At 46.3% G+C, this 19988-nt stretch overlaps 1 protein-coding gene across 2 annotated transcripts; it reads right to left on the bottom strand.

Annotated features, from left to right (window-relative positions):
• Positions 1-5547: 5547 nt before the first annotated feature.
• LOC123776957 (uncharacterized) lies at positions 5548-18382 on the bottom strand. Of its 2 annotated transcripts, XM_087853256.1 has the most exons (4): positions 18176-18382; positions 15292-15418; positions 14067-14132; positions 5548-10955 (listed from the first exon to the last, which is right to left on the bottom strand). In XM_087853256.1, the coding sequence occupies exons 1-4, from the start codon at positions 18302-18304 to the stop codon at positions 8215-8217; spliced, it is 3063 nt and encodes a 1020-aa protein (XP_087709382.1). In that variant the 5' UTR covers positions 18305-18382; the 3' UTR covers positions 5548-8214. The 2 variants fall into 2 exon arrangements, with proteins under 2 accessions (XP_087709382.1, XP_045629304.1); XM_045773348.2 differs by lacking the exon at positions 14067-14132.
• Between the last annotated feature and the right edge of the window lie 1606 nt (positions 18383-19988).

Consider the following 19988-nt stretch of genomic DNA (forward strand, 5'->3'; position numbering starts at 1 on the left):
GGGGCCTGGGATTGAGCCCCTGCATGGAGCCCCCGCATCAGGCTCCCTGCTCAATGGGAAGCCTGCTTCTCCCTCTCCCTCTGCCTGCCCCACTCCCCCTGCTTCTGCTTGCTGTCTCTCTCTGCCAAATAAATAAATAAAAACTTAAAAAAAGGGGGGGGGGAGACCAAAAAGTGAAACAACCAAAGAAATTATATGATTGGCTATAGTTTAAGCAATTGTCTTATTTGGGAAACATGAATTGGCTCTGGTTTTGTTTTTTTGTTTTTGTTTTTAGAGAGCCCACGAGGCAGGGGGAGAGGAGCAAAGGGAGAGGAAGAGAGAGCATCTTAACCAGGCTCCATGCCTAATGCAGGATAGCTCTTAAGACCCTGAGCTCATGACCTCTACCAAAATCAAGAGTCATACACTTAACCGAATTAGCCACCTGTGGGCCCCTTGCTTTTTTAAAATTTTATTTTATTTATTTATTTATTTTTAAATTTTAACTAGGCTCCATGCTCAGGGTGAAGTCCAGCATAGTTCGCTGTGTGTGATTGGATGTTTTTATGTTTTGATTTCTTACCATTGAGGCATTTATAAATGTTGGGTTTCAGTTGCCTACGTAGCTGGTAGGACACCGGAGCCACAGGCATGAAGTGGCCTCTTTGTCGATTTGCAGTTCCACGCAAAAGAGGCAGGTGGCTAGGTGGCTTCCGTGGACTCTTCTGCAGTTGAAACCCTGGGACTCCAGCCCCTTAAGCCTTTACCCTGCTTGGCTCATTGCAGAGACACTCAGCGGTGTCCATGAGAACCCTTTGCTCTGCTGCTCATCACAGTCTGTAGGTCTACAGACTCCTTGTCCTGGAGTCTGGAGGGAGGCAGCCTGGCCTTCCCTAAAAAAACCTGTTTTCCAGTTTCATCTCTGAACTGACCTCTCCATTAGCTTTACCTCAGCTCATTAAAAATGCTCATTCTCAGCCCACATCCCAGACCTATTCACTCAGACACTATAGCGGTAGCCCAGGAGTCAGTTTGTTAAGACATCTCTTGGTAAGAGAGACACACAGTTGAACGTTCCATGCTCTCCTTGTGTTCTGAAGGCAGGCACCTGATATTCTTGTGATTGACACAAATCTCCTCTATATATAGTTGCAAGATTTCAGAATATAAGCTGCATAATTTATGAATGTACGTTTGCTTCATCCATTAAAAAAGTAATGTCTAAAGGAGTGCCTGAATGGCTCAGTTGGTTACACATCCGACTTCAGCTCAGGTCATGCATGATCTTGGGGTCCTGGGATTGAGCCCTGCATCAGGCTCCCTGTTCATGGGGGAATCTGCCTGTCCCTCTCCCTCTGCCCTCCGTTCCCTGTGCTTGCTCTCTATCTCCCTCTCTCAAATAAATACACAAAATCTTTTTTTAAAAAGGTAATGTCTAGAATGTCTGATTTTCTGTACTTTATTAGTGGATTAGTGCACCTTTATGAACATAAAAAGTGAAAAACCTTTAACCACTGTACCTGGTCCAGAAAAACAATATTTGCAGTATGGTACACTTTAAGATTTTATTTATTTATTTATTTATTTATTTATTTATTTATTTATTTAAAGAGAGCGAGGGTGAGCGGGGGAAGGGTCAGATGTATAGGAAGTGGGAGAAGCTCAAGCAGACCCCAAAGTGAGGATGGAGCCCAATGCTGAGCTTGATCTCACAATCCCTAGAGATCAACAGCTGAGCCAAAATCAAGAGGTGGGCTCTTATCCGACTGAGACACACAGGTGCCCCATATATAATTTATTTTATTTTTTTTTAAAAAGATTTTATTTATTTGAAACAGAGCACGAGTGGGGGGTGGGGCAGAGGGAGAAGCAGATTCCCGATGAGCAGGGAGCCAGATGTGGGGCTTGATCCCAGGACCCTGAGATCATGACCTGAGCCAAAAGCACACACTTAACCAACAGAACGACTTGGATGCCCCATATCCTTTTAGAAATCCTTTGGCATATGGATGGTTTGCTCTGTGTCTGTGCCTGTGTTCAAATATGTTCCTATGTTACGAAATCCCAATTTCGGCTGCCCAGCACTCCAAAAGTCAGTACTCAACAGAGAAGTACTGATTGGAAAGGAAAATGAGCTTTATTTGGAAGGCTGGCCACCTGGGAAGAAGGTGGACTCTCACACAAAGGCCAACTCCAAGGTTTCTGCCTCACCCAAGGCTTTTTTTTTTTTTAGGTTATTTATTTATTTATTTAGCAGAGAGAGAGAGTGCAAGTGAGCACAAGCAGAGATAGCAGAGGGAGAGCGAGCAGCAGGATCTCCACTGAGCAGGGAGCCCGATATGGGGCTCTATTCCAGGATGCTGGGATCATGACCTGAGCCAAAGGCAGAAGCTTAACCGACTGAGCTACCCAGGCGCCCCTCACCCAGCGGGTTTTTTTTTTTTTTTAAGATTTTATTTATTTATTAGACAGAGATAGAGACAGCCAGCGAGAGAGGGAACACAAGCAGGGGGAGTGGGAGAGGAAGAAGCAGGCTCCTAGCGGAGGAGCCTGACGTGGGGCTCGATCCCACAACGCCGGGATCACGCCCTGAGCCGAAGGCAGACGCTTAACCACTGTGCCACCCAGGCGCCCCGTCACCCAGCGGTTTTTAAAAGAGTTTAGGGCAGCTAACCAGTAAAGAGATAATAGCAGTCCTTAACACTTCTTGACTACACGCAGACTCAATGGTGCTAGCTATAGATGTATTCACGGTGTTGGGAGGTTGTGCAAGGGGTTCTGGTTCCTTAGAACCTGGGGGTTGTACAAGAGGGTCTGTTTTGGTTTGTGGGATTCAGAAGTCCTCAGCTCTTTCTAGGAGAGAATGCATGGTCTATAAACAGAAAAGTTAATCAATCATGCTGAGGGTGCTTATTTAACATTACTAGGTCACCCAAGGGCCTGACTTGGCTTCACCCATACCTACTACTTTTCTTAGTACTGAAGGACCTCAGCTGTCCCATTTTGAGCTCAAACTTTCCAGGTGGCTCCTTCTTTCCAGCTTGTCTCTTGACTCAAATGGAAGACCCTGCTGGCAAGGCATCCCCTGATGGGAACCAAAAACTACCCCCTCAAGCACTAAGAATTGCCCTGAGCCAGCAAGTCCCCAACCATGATTGACTCCTGGACAATGATCTGTTTCACTTTCACTGCCTATTTGCATGTAGCCGCCTACCTTGGCCCCAGGTTTTCCTTCTATAAACCCGGAAGTGTTCTCAGCACCTTGGAGACAATCTTTGGGAGCTTAGGCCACTGTCTTCTCTGTGTTGGGCTCCCTGAGATTCCTGTCTTGTTACCACCACTCTTTTCTCTGTCTTCGGATTTTGTCACCGGGGAGTGGCCAAACCAAGTCTGTTTGGAACCCCCAGGCAAGGTGCTCTTGCACCCCTGTGTTCCAACAATACAACAAAGTCATAATTTGTTTTTTGGGTGTTTTAAAAAATATTTTATTTATTTATTTGAGAGAGAGAGCGAGCACAAGTGGGGGGAGGGCCAGCAGGAGAGGGAGAAGACGACTTCCAAAGAGCAGGGAGCCCAAAGCGGAGCTCGATTCCAGGACACCAAGATTGAGACCAGAGCCTAAGGGGTGAGAGCCACCCAGATGCCCCAAAGTCATAATTTGTTGAAAAACCTGAAACTGAGGTTCCCCCCCCCCACAAGGTAACTGTGGACAACCTGATCCGCTGAGTTTAGTCCAGACTTTTACACCCATCTGCGCCAGAGCGGTAAAGATGGTGCTGGTGGGAGGAATGGAGGACTCACCTCTGGACTGTGCTGTGTCCCTGAGGGGAAATAATGGTCAGAGTTCTGGGCATGGAACTGCCTTCAGGACTGATGGTGGGAACTTCATCTCCAGTGAAGTACAGGTACTCAACCCAGAGGGTCCTTCCAGCAACTTCCAGGTGTCTCCTCTGTCTCTGACCCTAACCTACCACCCTGCACCAGCCCCCCTTGCAGGCCCCTTCCTGACATGTCCTTGTAGATGAGACCATGATCCCGCCGTGTGTGTGTGTGTGTGTGTGTGTGTGTGTGTGTGTGTGTGTGTGAGGCCTGCACAGGTTGCCACACACCTGACCTAGGGACCCTCTTACTTCTAGTAGAGGCCCTTCTTCGGGTAGAGAGGGAGGCCTGGATTGACCCTTGATCTTCTGGGTGAGGCCCCACCCAGGAGTGAATCCCCTTTTCTGGGGGAGGCCCCACCCCACCTGGCTCCCAGTCCTTCCCTGCCAGCAGGAGGCCGGAAGTGGCCCAGCACCCCCACCCCCTCCCTGGGCACAGCAGACTTACCTGAGACAGCTGTCTGGAAACACATCCCAGAGCAGTGGTGAGATGTAGGGAGTGTCAACCTTTTGGGGACTAGCAGTCAATTTACAGAAAGAGAAGAAATTAAATCACTTCGGAGGCTGGCGTTCCACAGTGAGAATTTCTTCCAATGTACTGGGTGGGATAGGAGGAAGCGACTCTGAACTGAGTGGGTGTACCTGACAACCTTTGTCACTTCTAACGTGAGACCAGCCAGATTTTCAGTCACCAGTCAGGATGTTCAGGGAGGTCCCTCCCCTCTGGCCTGTCAGGATTAAGGTCTCTTGCCTATGAGGCTCCTGAAGAACTCCAGCCAGCACACAGCCCCCACAGTGAGTGGTTTTCCACCAAACACCCAATACAATTAGTCAGAACCTTTTCTGAAAATAACCTGCTCTCACAATGGGAGAATTTACACCCTGGAAATTGGCAAACACTACAAAGTGGGGATGGACTTTTGTTTTTCTGAAGGCCTGAAATTAAGAAAATTATGACAGTGGAATGAATGTACCCTAGACTTAAACATGTAGGGTGTTTTGCTCCATGACAGTGGGTAAGCGACAAAAATCTGAGGTACTTAATGAAGAAGCAGGCTTTCAGTACTACCATGACACCAGAGAAAAATTCAAACATTTATCTTGTTGTGTACATGGCTTATTTTTAACTAAAAAGGGAAGTAGTCATAACTCATATGAAAGAATATAAGCAAATGATGTAAACAGAAATTGTACCAAAGAAGACATATAGGTGATAAAGATAACACATTAAACAATGCTGGAAGGCAGAAAGCCGTAGGAAATGCGATTACGACATAGCACTACACATGTATTAAAAGGGCTGACATGGAACACTGACCCTCTCAAGTACTAGAAGGGATGAAAACACTGGAACTCTCATACGTAACCGGAGGGAATGCAGTAGTGAACACTTCAGACCCCATTTTGGCCCTTGATTCATGAAAGTGTTAACACTCACCTACCTGTGCCTACCATGGTGCTTTGATTTTTAGCAGAAGAGAAATGAAACCTCTATCCTCATAAGGAATTACAATGAAAATATATAGAGGGAATCGTTTGTGAAAGGGAAACACTGGAAATAACACACATGCTCCAGATGAAGAGATCAATCGTGTATACATCCAGAGGAGAAACAGTACTGTTGAAATGCACATACATGCACAACCTCCAAGCCTTCAGACCAAAGAAAAAGGCTGAGAAGTCCACCTTGAGGAGAAATGGTTTATTCAAGGACTTTGGGACAGAACAGATCTTGAGCAACCATGAATAGGAGTAGGACTCTGCACCGTCACCTCCAGAAAGATCTGCATTTTTCGCCCTAGACCTGGGCAGTACCTGGGAGACAACCTGGGCGGATGGTTTTTCAGAACAGGCGTCTGCCATAGTCCTTTAGGACACCAACAAGAATGCTGGCCGGGCGGGGTCACTAAAGCTACATCCCTGGACGATCAATTCTCCCTTGTCTTTATCTTTTTCCTGCCTTTACCACAGTGGCCTTGACATGTAAGCACCACAGAGGATAGAAGAATTAGTGACTTTTGGATTATTTTAACAATGTGTGTCTAAAAGTGCAGAATTTCTGTGCACATTGATACTTCCCAGTCACTACAACATCTGTGGATACACACCACATAGGTGGCCGATGTCTCCTCTACTCCCTAATTACCCAATCTCCTAGATTACCAATTACAGTTCCCCCGCCCCTGTGGTGTTACAAGTGAATACTGCACATCAGGTCACATGGCTCCTTTGAAGGACCTGAGGTAGAGATTCCACTAACAGTGCCTGGCATCCTGTGCTATCAGCTGTGGACAAGCAAAATATTGTTGTTGTTTCCACAAGCACTGGAGATGGTCTCAACTGCTCCCTCTTCAGGGTGACCTCTCAGCACACAAAACTTGTTGGCATCCAGACCATAAAAGCCAGATATGGATCGTAGGAAGCTGAATTAGTTAGAACTGATATAAGTACACATTGGGTGATCAGACAAGAGGTATTTATTTTCCCACAAATCTGGACTCTAGAAATTGGACATAACGTGTCAGCAGGGTTAGTTTCTTCTCAGACCTCTCTCCTTGGCTTAGAGATGGGGATTCCCTGTCTTCACATGGTCATCTGTGTGTGCCGGTATCTTTCTCTCTTCTTATCACGAAGCCAGCCATACTGCATAACAGCCCATCCTAATAACCCACTTCACCTTCATGATCTCTTTAAGGATGCTATGTCTAACTACAGTCACACTGTGAGGTACCGGCGGTTACAACTTTAACATACGAATGTTGGGCACAGAGTTCAGCCCATAAGAAAGGTCTTGAGTTTTAATACAAATTAAGGCCCAAGCTGGAGACTAGAACTGACCTATGTATTATTTATTTGCAATTATCCTCTCCAAAACACAGTAAGTTTGGATTGCAATGAGATCTGTTCACTCCTAAGTCTGGCTGAGCCCAATTCTAATTTCAAGCAACCCCTTAGAGTGAATTTAACACCTAAGACTAATGGTAATTGAACAAAAAAGGCATTTAGCAATGCATAAACCAGAGCCAACACATAGCACCCAATTCCTGTGTTGCTGACTCACAAGCTGCAAAGATTTATCACAATCCACAGGAGACCAACAATGTCCCCAAAAGATTTAGTCATTCTCTGCAAAACACCATCAAGAGGTACAAGGGTCAACACGGGGTCACATCCATGTACTAACTGAGAAGGCAATGAGATATGAGCAGTACCCATAATTTCCACCAGCAAAGGACAAAGCAAAGTGGTCAGCATCATTAAGCTGGGTGTGACAGATATTCATTATTGGGACCATCCAGGTGCCAGAGGTGAAATGACTTCTGTCACAGAATCTGGCAGTGACTTCCAGCAATTACTTTGACACATCAGAACACACAATACAACTTCTGAACTTTCCCCAAATAGCTGGAACTTATGACAAGTCACTCCACTGTGGACATGAAGGTGAACAAAGCTCAATTCAGGAAGGTGGCTGCCTCAGAAGGTTCTTCTCAGCATAATTACACTAAGGAAGGATGGATCATCTTCTCTCCTATTTAAAGTCGTTCTGCAGTGTGAGCTTTTTTTTTTTTTTTAAAGATTTTATTTATTTGACAGAGACAGCCAGCGAGAGAGGGAACATAAGCAGGGGGAGTGGGAGAGGGAGAAGCAGGCTCCTAGCGGAGAAGCCTGATGTGGGAGTCGATCCCAGCACGCTGGGATCACGCCCTGAGCCGAAGGCAGACGCTTAACCACTGTGCCACCCAGGCGCCCCCTGCAGTGTGAACTCTTAAGTGTGGAATGAAGACAGATGTCTGGCTAAAGGTGTCCCTCACCTCCCTCAATGTGGTCATGGTCCAAGGTGAATTCTGATTTTTATGAAACGGTATCTTTGCCCAAAACATTACCCACATTCTTCACGTGTCTTAGCTCAGGCTGCTCTAACAAAATATAATAACCTGGGTGGCTTGTAAGCAACAGAAATTTCTCACTTCTGGAGGCAGGATATCTCCCTCAAGATTCCCCATATGCTCTGGTTTTGTGTCTGGTGATGACCAGCTTCCTGATTTATAGATCTTCTCAAAGGGTCCTCACATGATTGATAGGGGAAGCAAGCTGTCTCAGAATACTTCTAAGACTTTGAAACCAGTCATTAGGAATCCACACACACGACCCATTCTAATATCAGTTACCTCCCAGAGACACCACCTGCTACTCCTATTGCGTTAGAGGACAGGGAGTCAACCTATCAACATTAGTGAACAGAACCATTTAGTTCATGTTATCACCCATGAAGACTTTATATACTGTGTACTTTCTAACGCTGAATGAGATTAGAAATTTAGCTGAAAGATTTTCGACATCTCCAGTACTCCTAAGGTTTTTCCCCAATGTGAACTCTGTGATGATAACTGAGAGCACCGTAACTGAAAAAAGACTTCCCACATTCACTGCAAGCATAAGGCCTTTCTCCTGTGTGAATTCTCTGGTGTTGAACGAATGTCGATTTGTACTTCAACAATTTCCCACATTCATTACATTTATAAGGCTTTTCACCTGAGTGAACCTTTATGTGTACATTCAGGGTATTTCTTTGGAAGAAGGACTTGCCACATTCACTGCACTCATAAGGCCTTTTTCCAGTGTGAACTCTCTGATGAGAACGGAGGAGGGAACGAGAAGTGAAAGACTTCCCACATTCACTGCACTTATAGGGCCGTTCTCCAGTGTGAACTCTCTGGTGATCACGGAGATAAGAACTACAAGTAAAAGATTTCCCACAATCACTACAGTCATAAGGACTTACTGCAAGGTGACTCTGACGATGATACCGGAGGGCGCGGCTATAACTAAAAGATTTCCCACATTCACTGCACAGATAAGGCTTTTCTCCTGTGTGAATTCTCTGATGTTGAATGAACGTCGACTTATAATTCAAAGATTTCCCACATACATTACATTTGTAAGGCCTTTCACCTGAGTGAACCTTGATGTGTACATTGAGACTATTTCTTCGGGAAAAGGACTTGCCACATTCACTGCATTCATAGGGCCTTTCAGTATTGTGAACCCTTTTGTGAGAACGAAGGTGAGAAGTAGTGGTAAAAGATTTCCCACAGTCACTGCATTCATAAGGCCGTTCTCCAGTGTGAACTCTCTGGTGAGAACGGAGGGCAGATCTAGAAGTAAAAGATTTCCCACAATCACGGCACTCATGAGGCCGGTCTCCTGTGTGAATTCTCTGGTGTTCAACGAATGTTGACTTACACTTCAAAGATTTCCCACATTCATTACACTTATAAGGCTTTTCACCTGAGTGAACCTTCAGGTGCACACTCAGGCTATTTCTTCGGACAAAGGACTTGCCACATTCACTGCATTCATAAGGTCTCTCTCCAGTGTGAACTCTCTGGTGATAATGGAGGGCCGAATTAGCGGTAAAAGATTTCCCACATTCACTGCACTCATAAGGCCTTTCTCCTGTGTGAACTCTCTGATGATCACGGAGGACAGACCTAGTGGTAAAAGATTTCCCACATTCACTGCACTCATAAGGCCTTTCTCCAGTGTGAACTCTCTGGTGAGAATGAAGGACAGAACTAGTGGCAAATGTTTTCCCACATTCACTGCACTCATAAGGCCTTTCTCCTGTGTGAATTCTCTGGTGTTTAATCAATGTTGACTTACACTTCAAAGATTTCCCACATACATTACACTTATAAGGCTTTTCACCTGAGTGAACCTTTATGTGTACTTTGAGGATGTTTCTTCGGACAAAGGACTTGCCACATTCACTGCATTCGTAAGGCCTTTCTCCACTGTGAATTCTGTGATGATAACGGAGGTGAGTCCTATAGATAAAAGTTTTCCCACATTCACCGCACTCATAAGGCCTTTCTCCTGTATGAATTTTCTGGTGTTTAATCAATGTTGACTTCCACTTAAAAGATTTCTCACATTCATTACACTTATAAGGCCTTTCACCTGAGTGAACCTTTATGTGTACTTTGAGGCTATACCTTCGGACAAAGGACTTGCCGCATTCACTGCACTCATAAGGCCTTTCTGCAGTGTGAACTCTCTGGTGAGCATGGAGGACAGAACTAGTGGTAAAAGATTTCCCGCAATCACTGCACTCATATGGTCTTAAGAATGTGTGAGATCTCTGATGATAACAGAGGGCAGACATAGAGGGAAAAGATTTTGCACAGCCACGACACTTATAAAACCTTTCCCCAGGCTGAACCCGATGGGTAATCAACACTGAGCTACAGCTAACAGATTTTGCACATCCACTGCAAACATAACTCTTAAGTCCATTGTGCCATCTCTGGGGGTGAATGAGGACAGATTTGTGGCCTAGGGATTTCCCACATTTGCTGCACTTGTACTGCCTGGATCCACTCTGAGCCCTTGCATGTTGACTGCGGGCTGACCTTTGCCAAAGTGCTTTTCTGTATTTGCCAAACTCATAATGTCTTTCTCCAGTATGGTATCTCTGGTGTATAGCAAATAAGGATTTGTACCTGAATGTTTTCCCACATTCACTGCACACAAAGGACTGTCTTCCAAAGTGGACACCCTGGTCCTGAGTATCTGTGTGTTTGGGACCAAAGGCTTTCTTACATTCTCCCCAAGGATGATGACTTTTCCTGCTTTGTAAAGTTGTCCTGCACTGGGTGATCGTGTCTGTCTTCTCCCTAGGGTGAGTGGCCTCTTGGTGCAGATGCCTCGAGCCAGAGAGGAAGTCCTTCTGAACTTCTCCACAGTTAAAGGGATTTCCTGAACCATGGAATCCCCGGCTCTTCACCACAGAGGCCCTGTCCACACGGTTTCTGCAGGGTTTTGCTCCCAGGTGCTGTTCCTGCTGCGGCTGAGACTTTGCACTGCAATAAAATCGTTTCCCACATGCCCCACACCTCAACAGTTTCTGGCTGTTTCCTTTTCCCCGGTGCTCAGCCAAGTGGAAAATGTCTCTCAAGACTGGACCACACATCTCACAGGGGTGGGTCTTCCGGGAAGACACAGGTGCCGTGGGCGTCCCGGCCTGTGACGCGCCTACAGAAGTGCTCTGTGCAAAGGGTGCCTCCTCACCCTCTGCTCCACAGCAGCAACCTGAAGGCAAAGAAACGCTGGTGAAATTCGTGTTGACTATCGCAAGGGGCTGAGCCCATCACACGCATGCACCCGATTCATCTAGGCAGGAGTGTACGGCGTGCTTTTCCACACAAAGGAGATGGAATTCAACTGAAGGAGTGGCTGCTGTGCGTAACTGGGCCCCAAAAGTCAAGGTATGGTTTTGAGCACACTACAAGGACAAAAACCTAGGGTATGACACAAGGAAGAGAGCCAGGGTCTAAACCTTACTTCTCTTCTCACAAGTTAGTGTAGGACCAGTTCTGCTGGTGATATTTGCCTAAGTAAAAGGCTGCAGGAAAATGCAATCACAATAAATTTGTTGCTGTTCAATGTCAAGCTTAAGGACATGTGAATGGCGCACATGGGTGGGTCAGTCGTTTAAGCATCTGCCTTCAGCTCAGGTATGATCCTGAGGTCCTGGGATCATGCCTCCCATCAGGGTCCCTGTTCAGAGGGGAGCCTGGTTCTCCTAATCTCTCCCTGCCAATTCCCTTGCTCGTTCCCTCTCTCTTAAATAAATACATAAAATCTTTTAGGAAAGAAAGAAAAGAAAAAAAAGAAAGAAAAGAAAGAGAAAGAAAGAACGAACGAACATGTGAATATCTCATGGTAAAACGTTTGGGGGTGAATGCTGGAGTACACAGAAAGAGCAGTGAGAGTAAGAGATGAGATACGGAGGCCCGAGAAGCAGTGATTACGTCTATATTCAAGGTCACGGAATTACCAATGGAGTAGAAACCAGAATCCACAAATTGTCAACAGTGAAGAAGGAAAGACAGAGATGTGGTGTGGCCATCAGCAATCACACCAAGCTCCAGGAGAACAAACAAAAGGTACCTGGTATGACCTCAACATAGGTCTGATATCACACCTTCCCCAGCTTTTATTCGCCAGAAACAGGGCCCATGTGAGCACACCTGGAGCATGTCCATGCCATGATACACAAAGGACCCCTCATCGTAAGCCTTCCTGAGCAACTACAAGATACCAGGAGGACAGAAATACTGAAGGAAAAACAAACTGTCCCAGAGCTATCAGGACACTTGAGACACAGAAAAACATGGTATGTAACTGCTGTCAGCAGGATGGTAGAAGAGGAGATACCATCCTTCCCCCCCCAAAAACTCAATTTAACTGCTGTCTATGAAGAGCATTACCTCAGAGAGCTCAACAGTGCCATTAAGACTGAGTAGGACACAGTGGAGCCTAAATAGGGCACAAGCACAGAGAAAAGACGGCTGCAGACTGTTAGCAGAGACATGTGGGGCGGGTAAGAAGTAATGGCTGAGAATATATCAGCCACAGGGCATGTGCTACTGCAGTCCATGCTCGGCAGGGACTCCAGCTGCTCGCTTCACAGGGGACACTGGCACCACTGCCACCAAGTCGACCAAAGCGTAAAGCGTAAGCCATCTTCAGAAAGAAGGTCAAAGCTGAAGGCAGCATATTTCTGGTTTCAAACTAGGTTACAAAGCTATAGTATTCAAAATAAAAGGGCACTGGCTTAAAAACAGTCCAAGGGAACAGAATAAAAATTCCAGAAGTAAACGTACATATATATAGTCAACTGATCTTTGACAATTATGCCAAAAATCTATACCTGGGAAGAATAATCTCTTTAATAATGTTGTGAAATCTAGGGGAGCCCAAGGGTCATATTTGGTTAAGCTTCGACTCCTGGTTTCAGCTAAGGTCATGATCTCAGGGTCATGAGAGAAATCCCCACATCTTTCAGCTTAGAGCCTGCTTGGGACTGTCTATCTCCCTCTCCCTTTGCCCCTCTCCGCCACTGTCTCTGTCTCTCCTAAAATATATAAATAAATGTTTAAATACTGTTGTGAAGGGCACCAGGGTGGCTCAGACTGTTGAGTGCCTGACTCTTGGTTTCAGCTCAGGCCATGAACTAACAGTTTTGAGATGGATCTGGCACTGGACTCCACGCTCAGTGTGGCGTCTGCTTTGGATTCATTCTCCCTCTCCCTCAGCCCTGCCCGCTTGCTCTAAAATAAATAAATAAATCTTTAAAAAATAATTAATAATAAAATACTGCTGTGAAATCTAAATGTCCAAATGAAAAAAACAATGAAACTTGATCTCCATCCTATAGTACACATGGAAATGAAGTTGAAATTGAGTAAATACTTAAACATATGACCTTTAACCCTAAAACTCCTAGAAAAAACACAGGGAAAAGACTCCTTAATCTTATTCCTGCCAATGAGTTTTTGAATAGGACATCTAAAGCATATACAACAAAAGCAAAAACTAACAAGTACCACCATACGAAACTGAAAAGTAGCAAGAGCCAATGAAACACGCAAGACAGTGAAAAGGATGTACAAGTGACTAACACGTGCTCACAATCACGAATCCTCCGGGAGATGAAAACCAAAACCACAGGGATGGCTCAGTCGGTTAAGCAACTGTGTTCGGCTCAGGTCATGATCTCAGGGTCCTGGGATCGAGTCCCATGTCAGGCTCCCTGCTCAGCTGGGACTCTGCTTCTCCCTCTCCCTCCCCTTCATGGTTTCTCTTTCTCAAATAAATTTTTAAAAATCTTAAAAATAAAACAAAACAAATAATCCAAAACCACAAGATATCACCTTGTACCTATTAAAATGGTTCTTACCAAAAAGACAAGAGGTAACACGTTGGTCAGGATGTGCAGAAAAAAATAATATTTGAATACTGCTGCTGGGAATATAAGTAGGGGATTCAGTATGGAAAATATTAATGAAACCTACCAAAAATTGAAAATACAACTACCATATAGTCCACCACTGCCATTTCTAGGGATGCATCCCAAGGAAACAAAATCAGTATCTCCACAAAGTATCTAAACATGAATATCCAGTGCAGTATTATTCACACAGCAAATATATAGAAACATCACTAGTGCGTATGAGCGTTTCAAGTGACAAAGCAGGGACGCCTGACTGGCTAAGTTGGTAGAGCAGCCAACGACTGATCTCAGGGTGGTGAGTTCAAGCCTCACACTGGCTATGGAGTCTATGTAAAAAAACAAAATAAAAAAATAAATTGTATTTAAATGAATAAATAAAGAGACAAAGAACAATTAGTACACACATGTACACGTGCAGGAATATTCAGCCATAAAAAAGAAGGCAACACTGCCACTTCCCACAGACGAACCTGGAAAACATTATGCAGAGTCAAATCAGCCACACAGCACAATACGAACCTTGTATGGTATCACTTACACGAGTATTCCTTAAAAAAGAAATAAATCAAAGTCATAGATACAGAAAGTAGAAAGCCAGAAGCTAAGGCCTGAAGGAACTGGGGAGATGTCGGAGGGGTACACACTAACATTTATAAGAGGAGTAAGTTTTGACAATCTAATGTATAGCAGGTTGATCAGAGTTGTTAATATTGTATTCTACACTGGAAATTTGCTAACAGGGTAGATATTATGTCTTTGAACCACCACCAACAAAACAGGTAAATATGTCAAGTGATAGTGTGTTGTAATTTCATTTTGTCAATAATTTTATAAAGTAGGGGTGCCTGGGTGGCATAGTGGTTTCAGCATCCAACTCTTGGTTTCGGCTCAGGCTATGATACTGAGGCCCCGCCTCAGGCTCCACTCTCAGCACAGAGTCAGCTTGGGTTTCTCTCTTGCTTTCCCCTCTTCTCCGCTCGTGGGCACGTGCACACAAACTCTCTCGCTCTAACTCTCTCCCAAATAAATAAATAAATCTAAGAAGAAATTATACTAGTCTCATAATGTATATCAAATTATCATGTAATATAATTTCAATAATATAATTTTATGGGTCAATCATACCTCAACAAAGCTCATGGTGGGGCAGGTAGAAGAGATGTAAACACTACTAAAAGAACCATACAGGACAGTCTTGAGAAGTAATCCATGGTCCACTTAAGTAGTAAACATGCCACTGCCTGCAATTTCAGGCACAGCAAGGCACAAGGAAATGTCACCTACACAAAGGGTTCAAAACCCGGGCCACAGAAATGGCAAGGATCTGAACACACGGACCCAGCCAGGAAGAGGGCAAGCAAAGTGCATTCCATCGGCCTCACTGCATGACTACTGACCTCCAATCTTACCCTATCAGGGTTCCACATGGAGGGTGCTGGGGCTGCAGGGCTAAGAAAAGGGCACACCAACAACTCAGGGCTAGCGACAAAAGCAACTCCCCAGAAAGCTGGGGAAGCAAGCAGTGCCCACAGTCCATACGAGAAAAGAATAAACCATCCCCTGGAAAATGAAAGGGGGACGTGGAATACAGAGTCTAGTCCAGGTCAATGGGAACCGTGAGGGACTTACCCAGTGAGGATATAAGGGTAAAGTTCTCCAGCATCACATGGTGGTACAGCCGTCTCTGAGCCTCATCAAGAAACTTCCATTCCTTCCAGGAGAAGTACACAGCAACGTCCTCAAAGGTCACACCACACTACCATGAAAGGAAAAGTTGGCAGCCTGAGCATTATTTCTGACAACCCACAATCCAACCCCCACACATCCACCCAGTCTCCCCACCTCAGAATAAATACCAGGTCCCGGTGCCTCTAATGCTGCTCTCCTCTCACCTTCCCATCAATCACTGTGTTCAGTCCACAGCAGTAACAGGCAGGGGGACACACAGATGCAATCTAAGCTCTCGGTTTGGCCTGCAAGGTCCCATTCCTACCCCATGATATTCCCAGGGAGTCTCCCAGACTGTGCCCTCAAGACAGCCAATTATAGGCCCTGCTCTGCCAGAAAGCCTTTATTTATTTATTTTTTAAAAGATTTTGTTTGTTTATTTGACAGAGAGAGACAGCCAGCAAGAGAAGGAACACAAGCAGGAGGAGTGGGAAAGGAAGAAGCAGGCTCCTAGCAGAGAAGCCTGATGTGGGGATTGATTCCTGAACACTGGGATCATGCCCTGAGCCTAAGGCAGACGCTTAATGACTGCGCCACCCAAGTGCCCCTGCCAGAAAGCCTTCAATACCAGGGCCCTGAGGCCCTTAGCTCACACTCCCTCTCCATGTGTACAGGATTCTGTAGACTGTACCTCTCTCATGTGTTCAGACCCCACAGATGAACTCCCACACTTTCCTGTCCCACACCAAAGGATTCTCCCTTGACTCACACTTGTACTTATCACATGACACCTAAAGGATGTTTGAAAATTCAAACAGGTTCCAGTACCACCCCAGTACTCTCATGGATTCCAACTGAAGGAAAGCCTCAAATGCTTCTAAGAAGTCCTCCTGACCTGCCTCTAATCCTCCCTTCAATAACAGACACTCCCAACCACATGTCCACTGAGGATACTCATGGACCCTCTTCTACTTCTGTGCCACCCATACTGTCCCTCAACAATCAGGACCCACCACTCTCCACTGAACCTTTGTGAAAACCCCAGCCCTAAAGGTCTCCCTGCCAGGCACAGTAAGCAGAAATGACTGTATTTCCCCAGACCTTTCCCAGCAGGAAACCTGTGAAACACTCCAGACACCATAAAAACTGACCACAAAATTCTGGTGAAGCCCTGTAACACTGAATAGAGAGCAGCCCCAAACTCTCAAATGCTCATAGGAGAGGCTGCCTGGGTGGCTCACTGGGCTCAGCATCTGATTCTTGATCTCAGAGTCTTGAGTTCAAGACTGGTGTTGGGCTCCACAGTGGGAATGAAGCCTACTTAAACAAACAAACAAACAAACAAACAAACCCCCACAAAACTCCTAGTTGTCCTCAGCTATCTCTTGTTCCATCAACCCATGGAAGCCCTGAACATGTATCTGCCAGATCATTCTCTCTCCTTCACCTGTGTTCACAATGCCCAGCAGCCTCAATCATGTGCTACGGAAGAGAACCACTCTTCACGTTTTTCTAGGATCCTCTGACCTACTAGTAGCATTGCCACTGAACTCTGCATTCCCTTCATAAACGTGATCCAAATGTCCACCCTGGCCCACACAATAGCCATCACTTTTCAAACTCTCCATCATGAATCTTTCCCCCAGTTTCCCAAAACGTCCTGTCCAGCTGCCCACTTGACGCCTTCACTCGCACTTCTCTGAAACATCTTAAGTCGCGTAACAGTGTCAAAACAAGTTAGGACACCAAGGATAAGCAACTTACTGATAACTTCCACCAGGTTGATGGGAGTTTCCAACTCTTCAGCTGCTAGAACTTGTGAAAATTTATGATGGGAAACCTCACTAAATTGGAGTCGGAGGTTGCACTGGGGGGAACTCTCAGACATTATCACGGCGATCAAATGCAGACCCAACAGAAAAATGGACTTGAACTTATATGGGATACTATTTCACTACCCCAAACCCAAAAAGCCAGTCTTTCCTATCACCCCACACAACAGCTCAGCCAATGAGAAGCCACTATACTTCGAACTTCCAGCTTACTCCAGTGCACTTGGGAGTTTATAACAGCCTTCGCAACTTCTCCCCTTTTCCCTTAAAAAAACTACCTTTCTTTTGTTCTCCACACTGGCCTACTACTTTGACTCAGCTTCTTTATTCCAAATTGCACTTCTCTTCCGTTCCCATATAAATCCATTTGTGCGCGTAAAATTACTGCCAGATTTTATTTTATTTTTAAGGTTCACAGACCAAAAGCCCTGGGGTTTTCCCTCACTCCCCCCATTCTCCTCCCACCTGCAACGCCTACAATTTGCCTTAGACCTTCTCAGAAAGTAGACCAGTAATCAATCAGTTCTCCAGCATCCAAGGTGCACATGGCAGCAGTCCGTGGACAATACCAGCGACCACTGCAACTCCCTCCTCCTGCGCTCCCTGCCTCCTCGCTCACCCCCGCCGCGGGTTCTCGTCTCTGCGGCCAGGGAAAGCCTATTGACACCTGGCTTAGACCACCTCTCGTTACCGCCATGAGACACGGACTGCTCAGGCAGCGAGGGGACAGGCCTCGCTGGCCGCGCCGCACCTTGCTGCTGACACAAGGCAGGGAGACGTGCTGTTCCCCGCTGGGGGTGCAGACCGCCTCCAGCCTCTGCCCCAGCCGGCCCCTCAGCCCGGAGCCCGTCCCTCAGCCAGCACGCCGGCGCTCACACACGGGCCCCCGCCCTCCGGCGCCTCCCTGTCCCGGACACAGGGCCTGGGCCGCAGGGACGCGAGCAGGCGACCCGCCTCGGGCCTTTCGGGTCTGCGTGGGGGGACGGCGGGGAGGGCGGGGGACGAGCGTTTACCTGAGCCGGGTCCCTGGGCGCGGCCGCCGCCATCGGACTCGGTGGGCCGGCAGCGGGGCCAGAGGGGAACGGACACCCGGACTCAACGGTGTGTAGCGAGGACAGCGCTTCCCCTCGCGTCCTCACCATCAGTCACCGCGATCCGGAACCTTAGGAGGTAAACAGACCCTCCGAAAAAGCAAATATATCTGGGGGTGTGTGGAGGGGGGAAATCAAGCCGGAAGTCCCGCCCCCGGGGGATGCGCTCGCTTAGCAATGCCGTGTCCTGTTCCCTCATTGGCTCCGCGCTGCGTCCTGGTACCGAGGCTCTTCCGGGGGGTGTGGCTCGCAGAGCTCTATTGGTCTCAGAAACGGGGTCCTCCAACCTCCTCCACCCTGGAGCGCCTAAGTTTTGGTACGTGGCACCTTGAGGGCTGCTGGAAGGTGCTGCTCCTACCCAGAGGGGCCGGCTTAGCTCCTTGTTAAAGGCGGAGAAGAGCCGCAGTTTCAGACTCTGTGACGGTTGGTTTCCAAACTAGAAAAGTATTATTTTAAATAGCACTTCAGAAAGAAATGGGCCTGTGCATAGCTAGAAAGATGTTGTTGCTCATGAAATGCTTGCACTCGGAAACATTAGAGTCCGTTTTGGACTTGGTTAGGAAGAATACAAGAAAGTCCCTGTTAAACAACAAAAATTTAGCCCAGTCAATTGTAAAGGTCTGATGGCTTTGTTCATTGATTTTTGGATTGGGCAGCACCCCATATAGCAAGGAGAGGGCAGCTCCAAAGTGCTAGAGAGAAAGTTTTTAAAGGTAAGACAAGAACGTCATAAACAGATAAAGGGATTATGTCAGACGAAGTCACCTTCTTGTGGGGACGAGAGTCATATTAGGAGAATCCCTCATCTTTTCTTTGGGGGATGGAGAGGGCCCATCGATGTGGCAAATTACCTTTTTTGTACTGATCAGAAATCCCTAAGCTTGGAAACTAAATTTCTGGGGGGAGGTTGAAAGTGCTTTGATCTTAGTTATTATGCCCTGGTTTGGTGACATGGCCTCCCAGAAGTGACTCCATTTGGGGCTTGTGTTTTCCTCCTTCACACCCCTTACAGGTCTGTGACATTGAAGGACAGGGATGGGAGGCCACCCCGAATGAAGTGGTAAGTGACGAGGTCAGCCTCTGGTTCTACACTAAACCTCTCTTGCCTGTATAATGATTGTGTCCCATCTATTGAGGAACACTTTTTTTTTTTAAGATTCTATTTGTCAGAGAGAGTGTGCACAAGTAGGGGGAGGGGCAGGCAGAGGGAGAAGTAGGCCCTTGCTGAGCAAGGAGCCTGATGTGGGATCACCATCCGTCCTGGGATCATGACCTGAGCTGAAGGCAGATGCTTAACAGACTGAGCGAGGAACACTTCTATCCATGTATTTCTATGTACTCAATTCCTTTTAGGAGTCTGATATCATCCCAAACATAGTGCAACTTAACAGATTCTGTTTTTGGTACCGAACACGTTGCCATTTTCGTTTGGAACAAGTGTGCAACGGGAGATTCTGAACCCTGAAATAAAGGGTTATCTGAACCCAGTGATCTCATGTTCTTGCTGGGAAGTCATTCTTCTTTCTTCAGGCAGTGGCAGTAGTATTGCTTTAGGAATTGAAGTTAGCTCAGAAAAATAGTCATGAAATGCACATTTCAGAAAGCAGTTCATAACGTTTTTTGAGCTATTTAAAGACAGTGGCAGAAAAAGCTATCGGGAAAGCCACATTCCATCTCCCTACACATTGGTAAAAGCTAAGAAACAATTATGATCTCAGAGTACTTTAGAAGAAGC

The sequence above is a fragment of the Ursus americanus genome, chromosome 21 (genome assembly GCF_024610735.1).
Source record: "Ursus americanus isolate L20-20 chromosome 21, mUrsAme1.1.p, whole genome shotgun sequence".
Lineage (NCBI taxonomy): Eukaryota > Metazoa > Chordata > Mammalia > Carnivora > Ursidae > Ursus > Ursus americanus.

Coding starts and splice junctions, on each gene's coding strand:
- LOC123776957 (XM_087853256.1), bottom strand. CDS start 18,304: ATGGTGAGGACGCGAGGGGAAGCGCTGTCCTCGCTACACACCGTTGAG. Junction 14,133..15,291: donor TACCCTTATATCCTCACTGG/GTAAGTCCCTCA, acceptor AATGTTTTCCAG/GTTCGTCTGTGGGAAGTGGC. Junction 10,956..14,066: donor ATATTCCTGCACGTGTACAT/GTGTGTACTAAT, acceptor CTTTGCCTTCAG/GTTGCTGCTGTGGAGCAGAG.